General features: G+C 36.2%; 1 protein-coding gene across 1 annotated transcript in view; it reads right to left on the bottom strand.

Moving 5' to 3' along the window:
• Positions 1–8,749: 8,749 nt before the first annotated feature.
• Positions 8,750–23,463, bottom strand: part of LOC121312732 (semaphorin-5A-like) — a 130,609-nt gene continuing 115,895 nt past the window's right edge. Inside the window, exons 18-23 of the mRNA XM_041244455.1 lie at positions 20,697–20,906; positions 17,789–17,959; positions 17,351–17,506; positions 16,360–16,404; positions 15,710–15,921; positions 8,750–13,511 (exon numbers count right to left, since the gene is read on the bottom strand). Of these exons, the coding sequence (XP_041100389.1) occupies positions 13,392–13,511; positions 15,710–15,921; positions 16,360–16,404; positions 17,351–17,506; positions 17,789–17,959; positions 20,697–20,906 (914 nt within the window). The 3' untranslated portion in view covers positions 8,750–13,391. The remainder of the gene's footprint in view (positions 13,512–15,709; positions 15,922–16,359; positions 16,405–17,350; positions 17,507–17,788; positions 17,960–20,696; positions 20,907–23,463) is intronic.

Genomic DNA, 23,463 nt, shown 5'->3' with positions numbered 1-23,463 from the left:
ATTGTTACAAATGCCAAGGGGTAAACAACAAAACACAAAAAAAACTAATTTTCTTTTGTGATTATTATAACCCCTTCTGTAGCCTATTTTGTTTTGCAGTCATTAATAAAGAAACTGCAGGTGTATGCCTTCAGAATTAAGTTATAAACAGTAGCTAGCTATTCACTACAATGTATCAATCTGGGGCAATACAGATGTTAACGGAACGGTTGACTAGTCGTTAATCCTCTTCAATACAAGTATTTAAATATTCAGTAATTAACATACCCTACATTGTGCTGAAGCCCTGTTACGCACAGCTGTACAGAAATGAAGACAATGCATTTTCTTTCCTGACAGGGTTAAACTTCTGATTAATAGATCCAGTGGTTCAGGGAACTTCCACCAAATGTTTGGCAAATCTTTCCTTATTGTTTGGAAGATACAAGGATAGGAAAAACAGAGCATGCAAAATGATAGCATGCATGGCACATACAATTTTTTTACCCTGTTTTTCTCCAAATTTGAAATAGCCAATTGTATTATTTTAGGCTCAGCTCACCACTACCAACCCCGTGCTGATTTGGGAGCGGCGAAGATGAACACACGCTGTCCTCTGAAGTGGGTGCCATCTGCTGACCGCTTCTTTTCACTCTGCAGGCCTGCCATGCAGCCACCTCAGAGCTACAGCATTGTATGGCAACGCAGCACTGGGCAGCTTACAGGCAAGCCCACAGGTGCCCGGCCAGTCTACAGGGGTTGCTGGTGCATGGTGAACTATGGACACACTGGCCGACCTAGCCCTTCCCACCCAATGCTTGGCCAATTGTGTGCCACCCTTGGCAACTCTTGTCCATGGTTGGCAGTGGAATAGCTTAGACTTGAACTGGCAACCTTCAGGCTATAGGGCGCACCATGCACTCCTCGTGGATCGCCTTTACCGGATGTGCCACTCGGGAGCCCCCGACACATACAAATCTATCAGGAAAAAAAACAGGAGAGGAATACAATGATTGTAACACTTACATTTTTACATTATGCTGAATAAATGGGATCCTTTAAGACCTGACCTGACAAAGTATTGAGGTCAATCATCTCTTCAGAACAGAACGAACATTGATGGGCAGAATGAGCCCCCTCCCCTTGTCTTATGTTCTTAAGTTCTATATTCAGCGCTCACACAGCTGTTGAAGGTGAGAGTATTGTTCAAATTAGTCTCACTCATGTACCTTTAATCTCATACTGATTATGCAAACAAACCCAGTGGGGAACTAATTAGAAGCATCTAGTTATGGTCTTTAGTAGAGAAATTGTTGCTATGAACCATGCTGAGCTCAAACCTAAAATAAATTTTAAGGATGTAATAAAAAATGGAGATTTGGAAACCAAACATTTCATATGTAGGTGAGAGCATTTTCTGTATTTATTCTACCTTTAAAGTTCTCTAGAAGCAAATAATCATATTAGACACTATGTCATGTTCCAAGTGATTTCGATCCTTCATGCTTTTGAATTCTGTTAATAATCTTGGACACACCAGACTGATCCACCATATGCTCATTGACAGATTTATATCCTTCTATGCCATATAGCTTTCAAAGCCCTGCAAATTCCTTTGCAGACATATATGTCGAAGGACAACATGTTAGTACACATTTCTGGAATATAGCCACTTCAAGTTAACATTGAAAGCTTGTACTTGAGACATATTCTCGACTACAGATTTAGAAAAATGCAACTGCTATAATTCTCATAAAAAACAAGAAGAATGAACACATCTCCCCAATACTGGTTCCTTTGCACTTCCGGTGTGCTTTACAGTTTATTTATAAATGTAAGCTTTAAGTTTGTAAGGTTGCTAATAGTCTTGGTCCTGTCTGAGTTATTGTTATCATATGTTCCTGCTCCTACTTTACATTCCTATGATGCAGATTTGTTGAGATTAGCATACAAAAGACGAATACACTTTTAGCTCCTATGTTCTAAGATTACTGAATATCTCGCCACACAATATTAGACATGCTGAGTCTGTTTTAATTTTTAAATATATTCTGAAGACCTAGTTGTTTCATAGCACTTTTTTTTTCTGGACAGCAGGCCCAAGTTAGTTGGGGCAAACTGTTGATGAACCCAATGTTAAGGACTTTGGAAAGACTTGAAAAGTCTTGAAAGGCGCTATATGAGTGTAATGTTGTTGTTGTTGTCATTGGTCAGTGAGATGCATGTAGGCATCTGCCTGCACCGTTTCTGGTGACTTTTCCATATTTCTCCTTTGAGCTACTTAGGAAAGGTGTATGATTGTTTTTTGCTCCCCCTCTAAGGCACACAACTTGATTTTTTGGAATATCTGCTTCTTGCTGCAGCTGCCATAAAACCATAAAATAAAACCCCAGTGAGGTAAAGTGAGCTGCACCTTCCTCATGTGACCTTGCCCTTATAAAAGTAAAAGCTTAGCAAAGTGGAATAAAGCAGTAACAAAATGTCATTTGATCTAATTATAGTACAATATGGGAAAACTATAACACAACTGTATAAACCCATCATTAATTATTATTACCCCACACCTGTGCCCTCTGCCTTTACCCATAATATAAGTCTCTGGTGAAAAAATACTACTGAAAAAAATGTCTGACTTTTTGTAGGTTATTTCTTTAAACATGCCATAATATTTCATATAATATGCATATATATATATATATATATATATATATATATATATATATATATATATAATATATATATATCTATATATATATTCATGTTTAGCAGTAAAATCTTTTGTCATGGCAAGTTACCCTAACTTATCACAATTGGATTTTTACTTGAGTAGACCCATGAAAAAATAAATACAAAAAATTAAGCTCCCAATAACACTGGACTATTTTTTTTTTTATTTTATATTCTGCTTAATGAAGGAAATCAATTGCAAATATAAAGGATACTGCTGCTGATCCAATCCAAAGTCAATATTTACTATTTCTTTTTTCTTTCTTTTTTTTATTACATCAATAGAAAGAAATACTTTAACTTTAACCCCAGGGATGGTCAGAATTGTGTTTAATGATGGTACAAGCTCCGGTCAGTTGAAGAAAACGTCTAAATGTTATCTCCACAAGTTACTTAATAATATTATCCATGTGTTTATTTAAATGAAGGGAGCTATTATTTACCCTACTCTTTGTGACGATGAAACATTCTCAAATGTTGAAGTGTGTGTGTTTGGCTTTTTTCAAAAGTGGAAAGCAAAACTTGGTATGACACGAAAGCCGATCGTTTTCAACAAATAGTTTAGATGCTAATCATTGTTTAAAAGCTGCCTTTGCCTTGTGCTATTTTACCAGAGTTTTTTTGCAGATGATCACATCAGAATGTTTGCATAATCATGTTTACACACATGTTTTCCTTACAATATGTTGTATGAAAAAGTATCTGGGGAAAAAACAAAAACAAAAAATGTTAGTGATGAGATTATACAGATTTTTCGAAACAACCTTCTGAGAATGTTGCCCATTGAGGACCATATTTATAAAGTGTAATATAGTCAGCACTCGGATATCCATTACCCAGCTACACATCAGTCATGTTTAACTGCCCTTGTATTAAGAATAAAATCAATCCCCATTTATATATATATATATATATATATATATATATATATATATATATATATATATATACACACACACACACACACACACATATGTGTGTGTGTGTGTGTAACAAATGAATGCACTTAACCATCACTCGTGATTTCTGACTCTGTAACCAGTTTTCTGACACAAAGCCCATTTCTTTAATGATACCATTTTTTTCCCTCTCTCTGCATGCTAAATCAGTTCCAACCCTTGTCCGTTTTTATTTCAGAGAACACAAAAGGGATGCAATGTCAAAAATACACAGCTGAAAGGACTGTGTGTTAAATTAAGTAGGCTTCATTTAGATGTACTGTTGTTGGTTTTGTTGGTACAGTACTATTTTTCAACAGAAGTAGTATTTTAATTCAGAACAATATGATTCTGGAAATATCACTTGCCAAAAGAGACAACTATGGACACGTGGACTGTAATACAGTACATACTTTTAAATCCGGTACGTATTATAGCAATACGTGAAATTCCCCATTAACGACCCAACAATATATTAAAATGTTACCCCACCTTCAAAATTGCAGAATATAGTGCTCGATAAGGCCTTGATGTCACAATTCACTTGCAAATGAAAATGTACAAAAGCAACTAAAGATCACAGATTTAAGAAAAATGCATCACAGTATATAAAACTGTCTAATCATAAACATTTACATTACTGTAGCTTGTCTCGTTCGCTTTGTTTTTGCTGCATTTCTGTCATGTGAAACTGGAGGAAGCGCTGTGTAAGTGTACAATAAAGACAAACTGATTTGGCATGTGATAAAAAAAGTGGTCATTGACAGATAAACAAGTCAGTTGTAACATTGAAGAGATGGTCTGAAATCACGTGTGACGGGTTAGTGCATTCATTTGTAACACACATATATATATACAAGGGCGGTAAAACGCGAATGACGTGTATCTGGGTAATGGATAGCTGAGTGTTGATTGTAGTATGTAAAGATAGGACATTTCTTCAGTAAAACGTAACTAACATTCTCAATAAATATTAAGGATAATTTAGTTTGTGTAAGATTGAGTAATTGAGTTGCCAGGCAGACTAACCAGTCATTTGAGAATATGGCCCTGAGGATTTGAGAAAACACGCCCTATGTAAAATGGACATTTAAACCAAACTGTGGTTGTTCATTGGAATTCCACTGTTACTTATATGATTAGCTATAAACTAGTTACATCTTATTTTTGTGCTAGAATATAACCGATTTTTTCGACAGGAAGGGGTCTCTCTAAAAATAAATGCTGTAGAAACTGGAATATACTCTTAAGAATCACTACTTTGAATCCTGTGAAGATCGCTGAAGATTATTAAAATGCTATATTTGAAAAACACCTTGGGATTTTCATGCAGTTATGTATATAATGCAGGAATTCGATGATAAACAGAGCCCAGGGCTGAGTTGCACCAGCTATGCGTAGGTTTGGCTGTAAATTAACACATAAAGCCTTCACTAAGTGCTTAGTAGTTACTAGTTAGTTGATAACTAAGCTCTGTCCTATTTTCAGTTGCACCACACATACTTGAGGCAGAACTTAGCTAGTTTGTTACTAAGAGCAGAGACTCCAAGTCGATCACATGTTCCCTTTACAGCAACCAATCAGCACTGAGGATGCTGATCAAAGCAACGCCAACGTAATAAACTTGAATCTTCAGCCGACTAATCACAGTGCCTGGCTTTAAACTGTTATTATTAGTAGTATAGGCGACTGATTACAGGTACTGATAATACACATATCATTTAGATGGGAATGTTTTATGTTAAAGATTAATTTATAAAAATTAAACCAGTGCATTTTGAGTTGGGATACTGGCATTGCATACTTTTCCCGTTCACACGGATAACAATGTAATGAAGAGCTTACCTCTCCACTCAGTGTTGTATCTTATTTTAATTATTATTAATGTTGAATAAAATATTTACATATATTGTATATATTTTCTAAATGTTTAGGCTACTGAATATACCTATTGTACCTATATTACCATATATAGAAGTGTTTATTATAATGAGTTGCACATTTCAGTAAATGAAATTACACTTATTATATGAAGCGTATAGTAAAACCTGTCTGAGTCTGTGTTGACACTTGCAGAAATTGTTTATGTGGTATTTGTAGAGAAAAGGGACTATTGACCACTTTCTTAATGCATAACCTGAATCTCTGAATAATTTCCCTTTAAATCGACATACTTCAAATTCATCCAACAGATTTGAATGCTACTATCATAAACACACAAAATAAATTATTTTCTTTTAAAAGCAGTGAGGAAATCAAGAGACTCTTAAACAAAATTTTAAAAAGGTATTCAGAGAGGTCCTTGCTCCTAGTATCAGTCTTTCTCAGGTCGGACGTGGCAGCAGGATCCAGGTAACACAAGCTGTATAAATATGAGAAGAGGCAGGGAAACGCACAACCACACAGAAGTATATACAACTAAACTGAGCAATATGAGAGGATTAACATCATTTGACATGCTATACAAATATATTGTGGTTTGTTCTTTTTTTTTTCCTGCTGTGTACTGTACAGTGCTTTGCTTTTGTATAAAAAGCGCTAAATAAATAAATAGAACTGAATCTGAACTTCGAACCTGAGCCAGTCACTCTTTACTGGATAGTGCTGTTGGCCAATGAGAAGCTAGAGAAGTCTGAAAGCTCCATTGCTTGACAGCGCTGTTGCCAGTAATGTGTTACACTGATGAAGGCATTATCTAAAACATTAGTCTAACCGAGTTTATGAATATTTTATTTCATGCAGAGTAGATCTCCACATTTCTGAGCAAAGTCCAAGTTAGTAAGTTCACAGGCAGTTGAGTAAAGGAAATCCAGGGGAAGCAGCAGTCTACCCTACCGAAGCTTCCATAGCACCATATGTATGAAACGAGTGAATAAGTACAACTCATTCATGGTGTCACCAGTGGAGAAAGAAAAAATAAACACAAGTAAGCAATGTATTTACTGTATTAATGACACACAATAGTTTACATTTTCTTTTAGGCACCAGGCTAATAAAAACAAACATTACTCTTGTCCTGGAGTCATTGTCTATGATATTGCCTGTTGTTCAGCTGGTTGTTCTAGAAGTTTCTATACATGAGCAGGCAGCGCAACAAGTTGTGGGAGACAAGAAAGCAATCAATTGCTGGCCATTTGGCAACAGACAACATCAGCACAGAAAAAGCAAACCCTGAACAAAGTGTTCATGCAGTACAAAATATACAAGTATAAAAGAATTGGCACAAACAACCATACCTTTTTCAAAATACAATTATTTTCTAGTTGCCTCGCAGTTATTGTTGCAGATAGTAATTCGGAAATAAGTGAAGCCATGCATCTGAGTTCATTAAAGTGAGTGTAGGTCAAATTCCACACATTTTCCATACCATACACAATCGATTCATGGTACAGGCTTAAATGTGACGTTTTGAAGGAAACCTATGTTTTAGCAAACATATAGTTTAGTTTTAAACATGAATTCTGGTACTACACTGGGATAAATACACATTTGTTTGCAGGTTCTCCATATGTTTGTCTGCCACAGTAATTCTTTAAATGATGTTAGAAGACTGCCACAGCAAAATGCAAACCACATGGCTGTGATGTTATCTCTGACACTCCAATGCTCTCTGCTACTCTCAACAAAAAACAGTTATGTTCCACACATCACCGTCTTTTTTTACAGTCAGGGTTTTATAATAAATAGCCCATGAACTTTGGTAAGCTCCCGCGATACACAGAAACAAGTGTTTATTGAAAAAAAAAAAAAAAAAAAAAAAGCCATGTGTCTAATAAATAACCATAGTTTTTTGGCTTGAAATGGCAAAACACTGGGCAGTAGTAAAAAGGGGCCTAGTTTTAATTGAGGGTGAATTAAAAATACCCGAACCTCAACTGCAGCTACTGTTGTTTCTTATTTTGAGAAACATTAGGTTATTGTGAAGTGTACGTATGTTGTCATCTAACAGTACTGTGTGTGATCTTGTAGCACCTACCTCCTTTTAATGCCTCTCTGTATCTCTGTGTATCCTAAGGATATCATGGAAGGTCACTGTGAAATGAACACCCTCAATGCTGCACCCTTTAGGCAACCTGAGTGACAGCATTTTTCCTTAGAATCACAAGAGACCAAGAAAGGGTTCCCCTTGAAGAAAGAAAAGTGTACATTTTACCCCAGACTAAGGAAATAAAAGCTGGTTTGCAGACTGTATTCTGAATTATGTTGGAGCTCACATCTACTGTACATATAATAACACTGAGGAAATAATCACTATGAGGCCATGATACCATTCAATACCGAGATACAGTACCAAAGATGCATTCCCAACCAACTCCCATGGGAGGGTTACTTCTATATCAGATATAGAATGTGAATGAAACATTTCAAGAACAATTTGTTGTTATACTGTTTGTAAATGCTAAATGTCTATGAATCCACCAGTTTAACATTTTTAGAATGTTTTTTTTTTTCTTTAATAAGTTTAAAATGAATACTTGATAACTGAATGCAAGTTTGTTACAAAACACTGTATTCTTCTCATGGTAGCAGTCTGCCACGGCTGAAGAAGAGATGCATCGCCTTGCTCAGATGTCTTCTAATTTATGCAGGCTTGTGGTTGGATTATTGGTGGGGGAGAGAGCTTTTTTCATTTGACAATATTTTCCAGTGCTCTCCTGATTAATTGTGGCAGCTGGCTAATTGATTTGCGTCCTAGTATTCAAAGGTCAGTTTTCACACTGTAGCCTGATAATTAGTTTGTCCCTTTAGTAATTCGTTTTGGGCCTCATTAGTATTTTGCCCCGTCCTGCTGATTTTCATCTTCTGCCTTTCATTTGCCCTGCCTTCATGACTTGATATTTGAGACTTGTACTAGAAGAAAGTAGTCTTCACTTCTTTTGACAGTTACCATAGAGATTGAAGGTAGACAGATTTTAGGCTGACCAACAGAGTCACAGGGCAACAGACCCTTCCTTTTAATGTGCTAGCATAATTTTAATAGGACAAAAAAAAAACAAAAACTTGAAATGTAGATTTAATGTTATTTATACAAATTTAAAATGAATAGAATACCAAGCATTTGTTTCAAGTGCACATCAGTACCATGCATTTGTATTGTGGTGGTTCAGGGCGGTACCCCATGGAACTTCGCCACTGATTTTAATTTCAGCTAGTTTCTCTCTTTGTCTACAGAAGAAACCCTGGTCAGCTGGGAGTGGTTCATGGACTTGCATGATTGTGCTGGCTACTTGGTGGATTGGTCCCTGTGTCCGAGCTTGTTCTATGAGTTGTGTTTGGGCTTGTCGCCCAGTTAGCACATACAGTACGAGTTTTAAGTACTGAACGCCATTGGTGTTCCATTGTTGAAATGAAGGGGTGGAGACCAGAGGATTTTAATTGTGCCGCAAAGCAGGAAATGAGCAGAACAGAATTGAGCAGAGAGGTAAAAAGACTATTGGATCTTCAGCTGCTTTGCAGCCTGCTTGGAAGATAATGTAGGGCTCTTAGTTTGAGCGCAAAAATGTGGGCATTTTTCCCCACAAAAAAAATAAATAAAAAATACATTAAGGAATTTACCTTGCCTAAAATGTAATTCTCACAACATGAATTCTGTGCATTGTGATTGAGCAGTTTCATTAAAAGTAAAATGTGTTCCTCTCCTAAAACATGTTCCTCTGGTGTGCTAAAAGCAGAGGGGTAAAGAAAAATACTTTGTGTGATCAACTTACCTCAAGGTAACAATCTGCTCTGGGTTTCCCCATGCTGCTACAAGAGGAGTAAAAGGACAAATCAAAGTAGATAAGAACACTTTAAAAATATATTCTTGCAATTTACTTCTTAAAACATAATTTATGGTATGCTTATTTGTCAGACAAATGGCCTCAAACATTACTTTAATAATAATAAAAATAATAAAGAAATTCAAATGGCTATTTGAAAACTCCTAATATTAAAGTAGTCCCATCCCGTCCCCCATCCCCCCCCCTTGGCAAAACCCTTGTTCATCTTAACTTTAGTGATTTAAGGGTAAAATCTTGTTTCTTAAATCAAATATACTGTGCTGTGGTATTATATCCTTTTAGGCTGGATTACAGTATACATATCTAACACTAAATTGCCTAAAAATGAATTATAGTGCCCAGAACTTAATTGTTCGTCATAAATCTTAGACCCATTATATTCATCTTTTTTTAACATGTTTTTTTTTTTTTTTAAATATTTTCTGAACTAAGAATATTACATTTTAAACTGCAAAAGCCGTCTTTGTTTATAACATGGAGCAGAAACTTTCATCACAAAGCAAGTGACAGTATCATCCTTGTGGTTAACTTCCATCAGCGGATTTACTTTTATTTTGTTTTCTTGTCCAACTCTAACTCTAACCTCCAGCTTCACTTTATGCATTTGTATATGTCTATATGGGAGTTAACGCCAAAAAGAAAACAAAGTGCCTATTTTCCTATTTTATTTTTTTACATGCAAACTCTCATCCTCTTCCCATCCTGTCAGCTTTAGTATTTTGGCACATCACAGTAACATCTTAATTTTATAATTTACTAGTATTAACTAGCATTGATCTGGCTCTTATTGAAGTATGTCAGTGTTCTGATGTGATATATGCTTGCTTAAGGGTACCACAGAATTGTCATTTTGAAGGTGTTGATGGAGGAGGGTATATTAAAAAAAAAGAATAGTGAACCAAATTAAACATTAAAGATATAAAACAACAATCAATTACCACCTAAACTGTCCTTAATGCCTTGTAATGTCACTGTTGGTTTTTGCTGTTAATGCTGATCAGATTTTGTGCTTTATGGCCCAGCCAGGTAGTAAGATTAAAGTAGATGACATTTTTCTTAATGAAAGCAAGCAACTAAAAAAAAAAACTTAATCAGTCACACAAAAAGAGAAGCACTAGAGCTGTATGTTTAAGAAGAGGAGGAAGACGCTCCCAGTGATACACAGAGGCCAGTGCTGCTAATCAGGCATCATTCACAAGAGCCAAAATCATTATGGATTACAGAAAAAACAGGTTTAACCTCAATCAAAGCCTCTAGCTCTACAGGTCATTTTTATTTACGTTAAAATGTGTATCCCTGAATACGATGTTTACACTGTATTTTAAAATACACTATTGGTTCCATTTTTTTTTAAAGCATGTAAACTTAAAGCTTGGTGTAAAATAATACACAGAGGGGCACTTTGTTGTCATCAAGGAGGAGAGTGTCCACTCTGCAGGATTAACTACTACGGAACCGTTCAACTGGAAAACAGTGCATGTGAGGCTCATCTCAGCCAGGACTGTAACAACCACCCAGAGTTGCTGGGAGGCCGGGACTTCAGGAGCAACAGCAGTAGGTTAGTTTAGGGGAAGTTTGACCCCAAACAGTATAGAGAGGGTTTCATAGTGTAGGAGGTTCCTGGACCGTCTCTTTTAATAAGGCTAGCGCTCGCCTTGTGTGGCAAACTTTTATTTTTAGCTTTGTTTTGTTTTGTTTGCTTTATTAAGTCTGACACTAGGAGTACCATTGCTAGTACCCTAGCGACAACCTGTGTTATTAAATCTGTGCGCCTGTGCGGCGTGTCAACACCCACTGCTCTGTGTCTGATTCAGTGTTGTTCAGTGACGACCCACTTATGTAACATCACCCTGTTACATAGCTCTTTAGGTATTATGATAGGACAACATTTGTACATTCTTTTTTAAACTGTTTGTTACCATTACAATATATGAACACTTTTGAGTATGCACACTTTGAGTTGCCAAGAACCAGTTTATCATTTTAGCTAAAATTCTAAGTATAAAATTAGTTAAGTTTTACTGTAATGTTTCACATGAAGAATTGCAAGTCAGAGATGGGACAGTATTTCTGCATTAATAAACCAGCACTCCGGTCGGGCAGTGAGTAAAAGACATGATCATACATCGGACAGCTACAAAACAGATAACATTTAATTTCACCACATGTTTATGACTATGGAATCACTACTGAACAAAATATAGTAAGTTTAATGCAGCTTTTAACAGAAACACAGCTGAATATGACATTAATGGCATAGTGGATTAACTGAAAGGACCATTGTACTGGCCCTTTCCTTACAGTTGTTGGACAAAATGCATTTTATTTTATATATAGTAAATGATTAATACAGTATATGAGTCAACATAGTCTCAGACTACTTCACAAAATTATCCCGAAATTTAGCACAGTCAGTAGTCTTTGTCCACATGAAGCCTGGATTGATTAATTGCAGAGACTTGATTAACCTTTTTACGCAGATGGTCCTATCAGGTTGAGGTTTGACTCATACTGGCAGAGTGAGAAACACTGCCATGCCTGTCCATGGAAATATCCTGCAGACAAAGGGCTTTGGCTCCCAGTGTCCTTCATCTCTCCTTTTTTTCATAAGCATTGCAATTTATCACTAAAGAAAACGTATTAGACTTGTTGGCTTTTTAATCAAATTTAACAGAATATGAAATTAGCTAGTTGTAGGTATTTTTTCCAATGGTGCACAACTAATTTGATAAAATTCAGGGTCAAATGTGCTTGTTAATAGAAATCTTGGTTAAGTGACTTCTGAAAAGAAGGAAGAAAACGAAAGAAGCAAGCCATAAAGAGAACTTGTAAAATAGTTAGTTTTAAATAGAGCTGCAATATATTCAGCACAGGGGCTTGTCTCTGGCAACCCCTTTCGATAGCAGCAATGCTCTCCATTTCATATTTTATTCATTACACTTTGAAAGTTCATAACTTGTATAAAAAAAAACTTCTATACTATTTTCACAAGGTCAACTTATGGAGGAAGCTAAAGAACTGAAAAACTTTTTGATTAAATAGTGTAGCCAATTTGTCAGTCAAATAATTTAGCTTGGCTATAAAAATAACAATTCAACTTCCAGTCAGTGTGCAGATTCAAAGATTCAAATATATTGATGATTTATTCTTATTTGTTTGTTGTTTTACATGATTCTTTTACTTATGATACAGGTAGACTACAACTTCGCAATGCCTCTGGTTTCCCAAAATGCATCATATGTAAAGATTTGCAATTTGAGATCACCAAATAACTTGACCGACAAGGCCCCCATAGAGAATCATTAACACATATTTCCAGCCAGAACTAAATATCTACATCTTCATGATTGTCTGCCGAAAGGATTTGACTTCCACATACAGACAATACATGCTGTTTTTACTGAGGGTTTCCCTTGGTACAGCACCTGGCACAGGTTCTGTTTTCTACAGCAGTACAGACAGTGTGTTCCATAAACCGCAGAGTGTAGGACTTTGGAATGCAATTGACTATGCAAATCAATGAAGCAACCGATAATGTGTCCAGTAACATCATACAAACAGTCTTGAAGTGTCTTCTAAAAGCCGCTGATCTACTAGCATTGAGAGGAACCCAAATGGAGTGTAAAACCACTCATCTTTGCCTACTACCAAAACATTTTGTCCCCTCTTTGTTCCATTTGTTTGGGAAATACAGTTTCAAATTGGATTGGAGTTTTTGTAGGCACCAGTTTTCTTGTTAAGTGCTGTACATCGTTCTTGGTCGCTTTGCAGTTTCTGGCTCTTGGTAAATCATTGGATGGCAACACATGATGTTCCATGGCTGGGAGGTTCCATGAAGTGTATTGATTGTTTCTTTGCAAAGCACAAAGCAAAAAGACACATTTAATGAATTCTTAAAAGGGTTCTGTTATCTAATATCCAGAGCCAACAGAGGCCGTACCGGCTATGGAGGACCACACAGCACTTGCTAGTATTCCTCGCAGGTATTGAGGTCTGTGAAGTAGGTGTTTGTGTAAGTCTTCCCACTGAGATGGGGGTTAAAGTATTTATTTCTCTCCTCCAGGATGAGATTATTTTTATTGAAGGCCTAGAAATGAAGAAAAACAAAATCATTGTTAGTGATTACTGTATGATGCTTTTAAGCTGCTGTTATTAGCTACACATGTATTTTAAATTATTTATTTTATATTACAAACAATTTAGTTCAGGGGGTGAGGATTTTTTTTTGATTCCCCAAAATGTTTTAGTTTTTTTCTAAAACCATGGCCACCACCCCCCACAGATTTAAACTGTATTTCAGTCCTTTATGTAGCAATTAACACCTAGAGAAAGTACCAATTCATGTCAAAGAAACTGAATCTAGCACAGGTATGAATCATGTTAGGTATATCTTTTAAAAAAAGCATTCTGATAACGGTTAGCTTAATTGAATCTTACGGATTCACTATTCAGTGCTATTCACTCATAGGCATATTCAAAGCTGGTGATTATATAATTGAAGTCTATAAACTGTGTTTGTCTATTGATATTGCCATACTGTGCAATGGTTGAATACTGTATTTTACAAAAAATGGGTACTTAATATAACAAATAAATCGACTTCATCTAAAATAAATATCTTTAACAGAGTAGAGTGATACTTTTTTCTGTTTGGGTACACAGTATTATATTTATTAACATGCATTCACAATTGTATCATAATCATAACTGTATAATTTGTTGCATGGAAAAGTATGCAATACGTACAGTGTATTTAAAAAACAATACATACAGAGCTGGTAAACAACATTTTACATGAAATTTTGGTGTCACAGTAAATAATGAATTAATAATACATTTTAAACAATTTAAAAAAAAGCGCCTTTTTTGCAATTTGGAAATGAACAGCTCCCTACCTCAAGTGCTTCCTTGGTGGAGCTAGCAGTTCGGAGAAAAGCGGCAATTTAATAAAAGACAACTTTTCTGGGCTAATGTAAACAAAATAAGTGAATGAACTAACATTAATCCATAACGATAATGTGTGTGCATCACTGCAAGGACTATTTGAAACTGCCATTCTAATCATTTTTTTTTTCTAAGTGAACATTCATTTTAGTTTTTTTGTACTATATATAATTTTGGCTCATACATATTTTAAAATATATGTGCTTAGCTCTGGGCATAGCCATGTGCATCTGTGAGGGAGGGAACATTTGAACTGTGACTTTCAGTTTGGGGAAAAAAAATCTAATCTATAAAGTAGCTGTTTACAACATCTGATTGGTTTTATAACGGCTTGTTAAAACAAGTAAATTATACTTTTGACATCTTCTGAGTTGTGAACATGTGCTTTCACAGTACACGTCATGTGCAGCCTTCAAAGCTGTATAATTGGTAGGCCTATAATACCTTTTGTCTCTACATGTCTTCCGTTACTAAGGCAACATGCTTAATTAGTTGAATTGGGAATCAGCATTCATATTATATGGAAATGTATATTTATGGATACGAACTAGGTAGGGAAAGTAATTACTGTTCTTAGTAATTCCTTCTGTGTAAATATAGAAATTAAGTGTAACCCATTAAACAAAAAGAATACACAGCTATAAGCTACTAGTCAAACTCGTGGTTTCTGCAGTTCATTTGGAAGTCTTCTTTGTATATATATTGCAGAACATACTTTAAGTTTCTTCCATTATAATAAGAACAGATGTTTCTTTTTCAGTTCTATGAAGTTAGTTTGAAAGACCCAAGAAGCAAGCATAGACCCGGGGCTCTGTGTGCTTTTGATCATTTATTACTTCAAGTTTCATGATTGAATGTGTTGTATTAGTAATCCCCAGGGGCTAGACTCTTGCCAGCCATTTAATCCAGATCGTCATTAGCATGATTTGTTTTCCAGACAGTAGAAACGCACCCAGCAAAGTTACCAACCCAGAAATAAACAACAGACATTTAACTTAGGAGCTTGTGGTTAGTCTAAAATTGTTTCTTATTTGTTTTCTTTCAGATAAAAAATGTGCTAATGATGATTTGGAGTATTTAGCCCCATATGTTTTGTAGCAGGTTGAAGAGGGATGTATTTGTTACTTGTGGACTCCATATATTAACATCTGAGTAGTAATGCACCATATTGAAAAGCTTCTCTTATCAGCTTCTTTCGCTCTTCTTGGACTATCCTACCTGACTTCGTGTTCAAGTTGCCTTCCAGTGGAATATCAATGAGGACATACATTACGGTAGGATTTCACCATCACAACATTTCTAATGTCCTGCACTACTGTGACTCCCACAACATTAACTGACCTTAATGGCTTCTACAGAATCAAACTTGTCCAGTTTGTTGATATGGTTGGTGATGCTGGTGTTGAGGGGAGCTGCTGATATTGGGTGAATGACAGTAGCATCATGGGACTGCCGCTGGTACCGCTGGCAATAGGTGTAGATGAGCAGAGTGATCAGAGAACCCAGTAAAGAACTGCTTAAACCCACAGCAATCATATGGAACAAGTTGAACTCTGCAAATAGAAAAAAAAGAAGCCTTATGTTTAACTTGAAATGCAGTGAACAGAAAGGGTTACTTGAAACTACACAACAGTATAACTGTTTACAAATAACCACATATTAAATAAACACATGCCGACGGCATCTAAAAGACATGCCTTGTACTGAAAACATAATTTATCAGATTAGTATTGATATACAAGACAAACCACATTAACTGTATTGCTTTTTCTGAACAGAAAAACTATTGATTTTATAATGTGTGTGCCCATGAAAAACAAATTATTTGCATCTTCTGATTACGCGAGAAAGTTGAGAAGATAAGTAATGATTTTTTTTTTGTCATCACAACAGTATTTTACACTAGATATAAGGATACAAAAAATACAGGGTAAAATGGGTCCCAGCTTAGAAAACGCTTTATCTAAATGCATTAAACAAAAATAAAATACCTCCACATCGTCTCTCTTCCGTGCTTGATCGTGCTATAGAGATTTCTAAAGAAAATAAAAAAATAAATAAAATAATAATAATAAATAATAATAATAATAATAATAATAATAATAATAATAATAATAATGAATAACCTTCTTTTTGTGATAAATTATATCACTGATGATAATGCATTTGCCTAAATATTGGCCAAATGCTAGTTTAATGACACAGGTTAGCATAAAAGTCAAATGCATATTGATGAGTCTTGTACCTGCAGTCTGTAATGATTTTGACCTATTAAAAAGGGCTCAATTAAGAATGTCCTATGCCACACTAGAAACTGACTTTCCAAAAGAGAATTGTTCACAGCTTTATTATCTAGGAGCTTGACTAACAACCACAGCTTACAATATCCCTTAAAAACAGAATAAATAGTCTGTACAGCACTAAATAATCACAAACACATATCATTTATGATATTTGGTTCCCAGTTCTTGTTTTGTTTCTGTTTTTTCATCACGTCCTTGATACGTATTTTTTTTTTTTTTTACGTTTTAGCTCAGCAAGGTTTGTTTTAACACACTGACAATTGCGTTGTGATGTACTAGTTCAGTTAATTGCAGCTTCTAATTAGATGCATTGAGTCTGATGTTTGTTTGAAGGTTTTGTTTGTTTGTTTCTTGAAGGTGTGACTAATATGACATTGATCTCACCCTATTACCCTAGGCTCACAGTGATCATGCCAAAATGCCTCGTGTGGAACGAACTAAAAGCATTTTGAAATTGTCTTTAGTGAAGAAAATACTTTTTAAAAATGAAATATCAAGCATGTAATGAAAAACAGGAACAAAACAAGAATTGGAAACCAAATAACATGAATGAGAGGTGGATGAGAGAATGATTTGATGTATTATACACTGTATTTATTCTACCTTTTAAAGTTGTGAATGTTAGCTGATAAGTAGCTGGATGGTCACAGTCAACCTTACTGATGTATTTGGGACTGACCAGATATAAAGTTGGACTCAAAGATGCACGTTTTAGTCTCAGTCCTGTTTCCATAACATTGGTTTTCAGTAGGGAAGAGGATGTCGCAATGACGAACTCGAACCTGCAGCCCAGAGGAATCACACTCAGACCATTCAGACCAGCCTGACCAGCTCTCTGGAAAAGAAGATAAGGTACAGACATACTGCACACTTATACAGCAACTTTTATAAAAGGTCATATACAACATAGTGAACATATAGTAATGCATGTAAAGCCCAAAGAGGTCATGCAAATTCAAGCACATAACTATTGGAAAAGCTGGGAAAAATACAAAATTGGTTAACTTTTATAAGATAATTTTTTTTTTAAATTCATCAACTTTGAGATCCAATTGTCTCAGTACAATCATCTAGTGAATGTAGGTTTGGAGTAATGTTTGATCGGGGGTCAGTGTACCTGGGCAAGGCAGTGTGTTGCACAGAGCTTCTTCAGTGTGCAGTCCCAGACAGATGTCCCCTCCGTAGGCAGGTGGTGGATTAGAGCAGGTGCGAGTGCGCAAGTAGTGCCCGCCTCCACAGGTCACAGAGCACTTGGACCAGGACGACCAGCAAGACCAACTACCGTCAACTGCAAAGGAAGAAGGAGGTGAGATGAAACAGAATTGCCACATGCTCTTTTCACTAAAAAACTGAAACTTAAAACCACCAGCAAAACAAATAGCGCCAGCTTTACACTGAGATAAAAAATGTGTTTTTGTTTACAAGGATTGTGTTTCTTTTTTATACGTCCTTATTACAAGTCTGTGGGTACTTTCATCTTCCCTGTAAAGTTACTAAGAACAGGGGGTGGGTGCAGAGCAAGAAGGGGGGAAGGGTGTTCATCTGTTTTTCACATGTGGCTGCTTGTAGTCCCACTGCCTTTAAAACTGACTCACACTGGCTCCTGACTTTGTTGTGAATTAATGAAGGAAAACAAATCATTAGAGTTTTTCTTTTAAACAATGCCAAGTTAACCTTGATTGCCTGTACTTGTATGACTAATGTGCTAGCGACTTAAGTTTTGCAATAACATTTTAATGCCTTGCAGCTAACATTATCAGCAACCTATTTCTATTCTACTGCAAGGTCGAGTAATACAACAAAAAAAAGAAGAAAAAGTCAAATGATACTGTGGCAGAGCAAAGCTCTGCCATTTAGAAATTGGCAGGGATGGGGTTAATTTCCCCTACCTGCCTGGGTTTATTATGTTCAGGTGGCTGGGGTTGATTAGTTGATTAGGTTAATTAACGATCAATCAGCGCCCAGCCACCTGACACAAAAGGAGGCCTCTGATTCTCATTTGGGAGGAGGGAGCTGAGGAAGTAGGTTGTTGGTTTTTGGGTGTTTGTATTTTTGAAATTTTGAATCCAGTGAAGGCATTGCCCAGCCTGGAAAACTTATTTTTGTAAATTTTGCTTTTTGTTCTTGCTTTGTTTGTGTTTGAACCTTTTTGTTTTGCCTTTGTGCACTTTTATTTTGTGTGTTATTTATAATAAAATTGTTATTTTTTTTGAACTGCAGTCTGTCTCTGGGCCTTTATCCACTCGCCAGCCTGCCACAGATACAAAAAAATGGTATATGCTGTAAGGGCAACATTAAGTGTAAATGCAGAACATTTGTGGTAAATATTAACAACTTGGCTCTCGAAGACAGATAGACAAGCAAACTCTTGCTAACAACTTCTAATATATGTAAAAATGTGTGTGTATGCTTGTGTGTTTCGGTATTTTAAAGTCTCTATTAGCTCTGTTTGTATTTGTAAACCAAGGTCTTGTTACCCGTGTGTCTAAAGAGGAAAACTCATTTTACTGAGGTGCAGTGCCACACTGAGCTCATTGTTTCCAATGTAAATAATTCCAGAAACCAGCTTTACTAGAACTCCTATTTGAAAATGATTGTAGCTAACATAACTCCATAACACACCTGTTTTACACTTCTATTAGCTCCATAGGTTTTAAATGTGCAGGTTTGAAAGAAATATGTTATAGCAAACAAGTATTTTCACTTTAAAATACACTATCGGGTACTACTTTAGGTCAAAGAAAGCTTCATTTTTAAGAAGAATACTATTGTGCTTGATGCACGTGGACATTAGGAAGGGCATAATTGCTTACAGTGCTCAACCATCTTACCTTATTTGTAGAAAAAAAAAAATTACTTGCTGGTAACATTACCACATAAAATTGAAATGGAAGAGAGTCCATTCTGATGGGCGGGCTGATATTACATTACACTTAGACTGCTTAATAAAGACAGGGCTGGTTTATGACTGTCAAGCATCAGGGAAACAACAACAGCTTGTTCAGTTTTTGCAGATAAACCAGGAGCACACTGGAGCGAAGAGCCCCACACAGCAGAGCAAGGGGATTTCCCCCGTTCCAAGCCTGTGTAGTAGCTCTGTGTATGAAAGCATGCTGTCAACAAACCTGAATTGTGCATGTTGAAATTTGGGAAGGTGCTCTGAGGGTATTTTTAAATAGTTTTTTTTTTTTTTTTGTCAGTATACATTTGAATTCATTTTGCTACTTGCTATTTTGTTTAGCTGGACAGCAAGCTAATATGCTTGATTACACTGCTTTGGTACTATAGTTCACATGCATGGATAATATTTTAATTATTTTTTGTTATTAAGAGCATTACATTTCATCAGCTTATCACTTTCCACAAAGAAAGGAAAAAACGAAGAAGCGAATATCTCCAGTGTGACTGGTTAACATATCACCACACTTTGACATCCTCTGAGCACAGACAGACTGATGTCTGCTTCTAGATATGCTGATTTTCCAAGTAATTCATGCAGAACTTTATTTTTGTTATCACATATTAAAACAAACAAGCAAATATCACTGATTCATCACCTTCTCTAAGATCCAATCCCTATAATAGTGTTGTATACTAGAAAATGCATTTGTCAAGTTTAATCACAGCTAGTTTAATCATGCCCAATACTACAATCTCAAAATTCACTGTCGAGGAGTTGCACAATTTGAGAGATTGACTACAATTGATCATTTATGATTCACTTTGAAAATCAAGAAAACTAGATCATTTTATATCAAAAAGGAAATCTAGATAAATAATCACAGATAAAATATGGATGGTTTTAATTTAGCATAGTTTGATCACGATAGGTTATATAATAAATCGCACTGTTGGATTGGTTATTGATTGGTCCTCACTATTTGTGTAGACAGTGGTAAAACAGGCAAAACTTTGTTTTGTGTTATTAACACATTTACAAGAGGTTTTATTCTAGTTTATTTAATACCTAACAATGTGAAACATGTTAAAGGGAACCACTCTGAAACTCTGAATGGTTTGCTTACCTGGGCAAGGAGTGATGTTACACTCTTGGTACTCCTGGGAGGGGCCGAGACATGGCACCCCCCCATATTTGGGCTCCGGGTTGTTGCAGAGGCGTTTGCGGCTGCGGATCCCTTTGTTGCAGTCCCGACTGCACTGGGACCACGAAGTCCAAGAGGACCAGTCGCCATTCACAGTGTGTGCCGAAAACCTGCCAGAGCGCAGGAGCTCTCCTGGGAACACAAACATCACAGAGACAATTAATAAATGCAGCTAACAAAATTATTCCATAAACCTGTTTTGCACTTCCATTAGCTTCATAGGTCTCATGTGTAGGTTTGAAGGAAGGACATGTTTTTGCAAACATGTATTTTCATTTAAAAACATGACATGTGGCACTACTTTAGATTAAAGAATATTCACAGTTTCTTTGACTTCTCGGGACACAGTTACACTTTCTGGTTCATTTCGCTTCAGAGTGTCCTGTGTCTAAGCAACTATATTCTGTACCATGCTTACTACAACATGTGCGTCTTAAAACTGGGCATTCAATACCTCTATAATGAACGGACATGCAAAACAGCTAGATATATGGTGTAAGATACAATCACTATGTATGTATTTTTTAAAGATTTAACTGATGACCCACACGAAACATCTTGCTCAAAGCCAGTCCTTAAATACAGTGTTACACTTGAATTGTCTGTTGCACAGTAAGTGCATTCAATAACAATCCAAAAAAAATAAAAACAAAAACAAAATAGAAACTGATAGATGTAGTCTTGGACTTGAGCGGTAGTGACATGATACAAAATAAAAAGCTCAACTATACATACTCTTGCTTCTAATAACTTTTCTAAACTATGAACATAGTACATTGGACTGTGCCTGATACAATGATTTATACCACACTTGTAGCTTTAGTAATTCATATTGTTGGGATAACTCGCTATATAATAACTTGTATAGCCAGAATTGTTTTCGTTCCCACCTATCTTTACCATAAACCCATGAGAAACAGTAACATGTACTTGTTTTATTTTGATTAGGATGAGACTCCCGAATATGGAAAGGAACGGGTAGAAACCACTGAAGATCAGTTTAAGACAACTGAAGCAGTACATCTCACAAGAATTCAGCTGGGTGCCTCACTGTGGATATAGGAACATTACATGTTTTTCAAAAGTCCCACACTAACAATACCAAAGAGGAAATATGGATTTTAATAGCTTCACGATAAGCAGTGGCACTCTGGCATTTAATACCTTTCCTCTCTGAAGATGATTATTTATTTATTTATTTCAGAGTGCCCAATTATTATACCCTTTCCCCAATTTAGAATGTCCGATTATGCTCCCCCACTACAAATTCCCCCCAGCAGCTCATGATAAGTGAATGGCAGTGAGTGTCCTCCAACTCATGTCCAAGCCAATTGCCTCTTTGCATCCAGGAGCTCAAGAGCGGGTGTCAGCAAGCTACCTGCCTCTGGAAGACAAGGACCAGCCCTGCAAGTGTCTGCTTGAGTTTACGAATGGCTGGCCAGTAGGGTCTGCTGAAGCATTCCGAGGAGAGACAGTCCCTGGCGATGTATGCACCCTGTAGAATCCCCAATGGACAGAGTGCCTTTATCAGAGGAGCTACTCCGAATATGATTTTATCAAAACATTTGTTGACCTTACTTAGTTTATTTTATTATTACTGAAGACTGACAGGCTTGAAGTTATGGATGATCTCTCTGAGAAACTGCCAGAACAGGTACCAAATACTTTTGTAAAGTAATTTAGTTTAGTTTAGTAATTTGGATTTTATATTGTGAACAACAATGTATTGGCAGATGGACACAAACCAACAAAAACTTATTTTACAGTAGTCCTCAACATTCACAAGAAGATTTTCCTTTACTACTGACCTTAACAGGAGTCAAACAGATGACCTCAACGTGAAAAACATAATTATTGATCAATTGAGCCAACATTCTCCCCAACACATGATTACTACTGTATATTACATGAATACAGAAAGAAAGTAATCCAATAATAAAAATAATGCTGTTTACCTAAACATCTTTTACCTATTTCCCTGGTGTCATATTCCATGTATTATGACCTTTGTCACTGCTCTTGTGAGACCTAGACAGGTAAAAATATTATGAAGTGCAAAATTCAGGAAATCAAAAGCAATTGTGATTTATACTCCTTAGAAAACAATTCCAAAAGCTATGATGAATGACTGTTGCGATACCGTTTCAAAAGGTCTGCTGTTTGGAACTGTTTTCTTAGTCTAGATGTCAAATTAAAAGTGACTTTGGAGACCCACTGATCAACACATTTAATTAGAGGTTCTACATACACATTTAATTTGCATACGGGGTAATTATAAAGTTGGTTGGTGATTTTGTGCTGCTGCTGTGGGAAAGGGAAAACCATTTAATTAGGTCAAGTTAAATAAAGTGAGCCACTCAGTTACACTCCTATTGAGCAGCTCAGAGCCGCAGAGCAGATTTCATCCGTGATTTGAGTGAGGGGAAATATTATCACTCTGAGCCGCTCAGTTACTTAACGCACCCTTATTCTCATCTTCAACACCTGTGCGAGGTTCCCTGCTGACAATTACGATATGCTAGTTGTGTTAATTACTGCCAAATTGTCAGGCTCTTACCTTATCTTACATTGATAAAGCAAAAAGTTCTTGTAGGGAACTAATACTGGGGAATATCTTGTAATGTCTTTCGAGAAATAATTGCGATGAATGACTAAAGACGTAATGATAAATGGAAACAAAATAAGAATT

This window comes from Polyodon spathula, chromosome 3 (assembly GCF_017654505.1).
Source record: "Polyodon spathula isolate WHYD16114869_AA chromosome 3, ASM1765450v1, whole genome shotgun sequence".
Lineage (NCBI taxonomy): Eukaryota > Metazoa > Chordata > Actinopteri > Acipenseriformes > Polyodontidae > Polyodon > Polyodon spathula.
The sequence above is the reverse complement of the archived record's forward strand: the minus strand, read 5'-3'. Positions and strand labels throughout refer to the sequence as shown.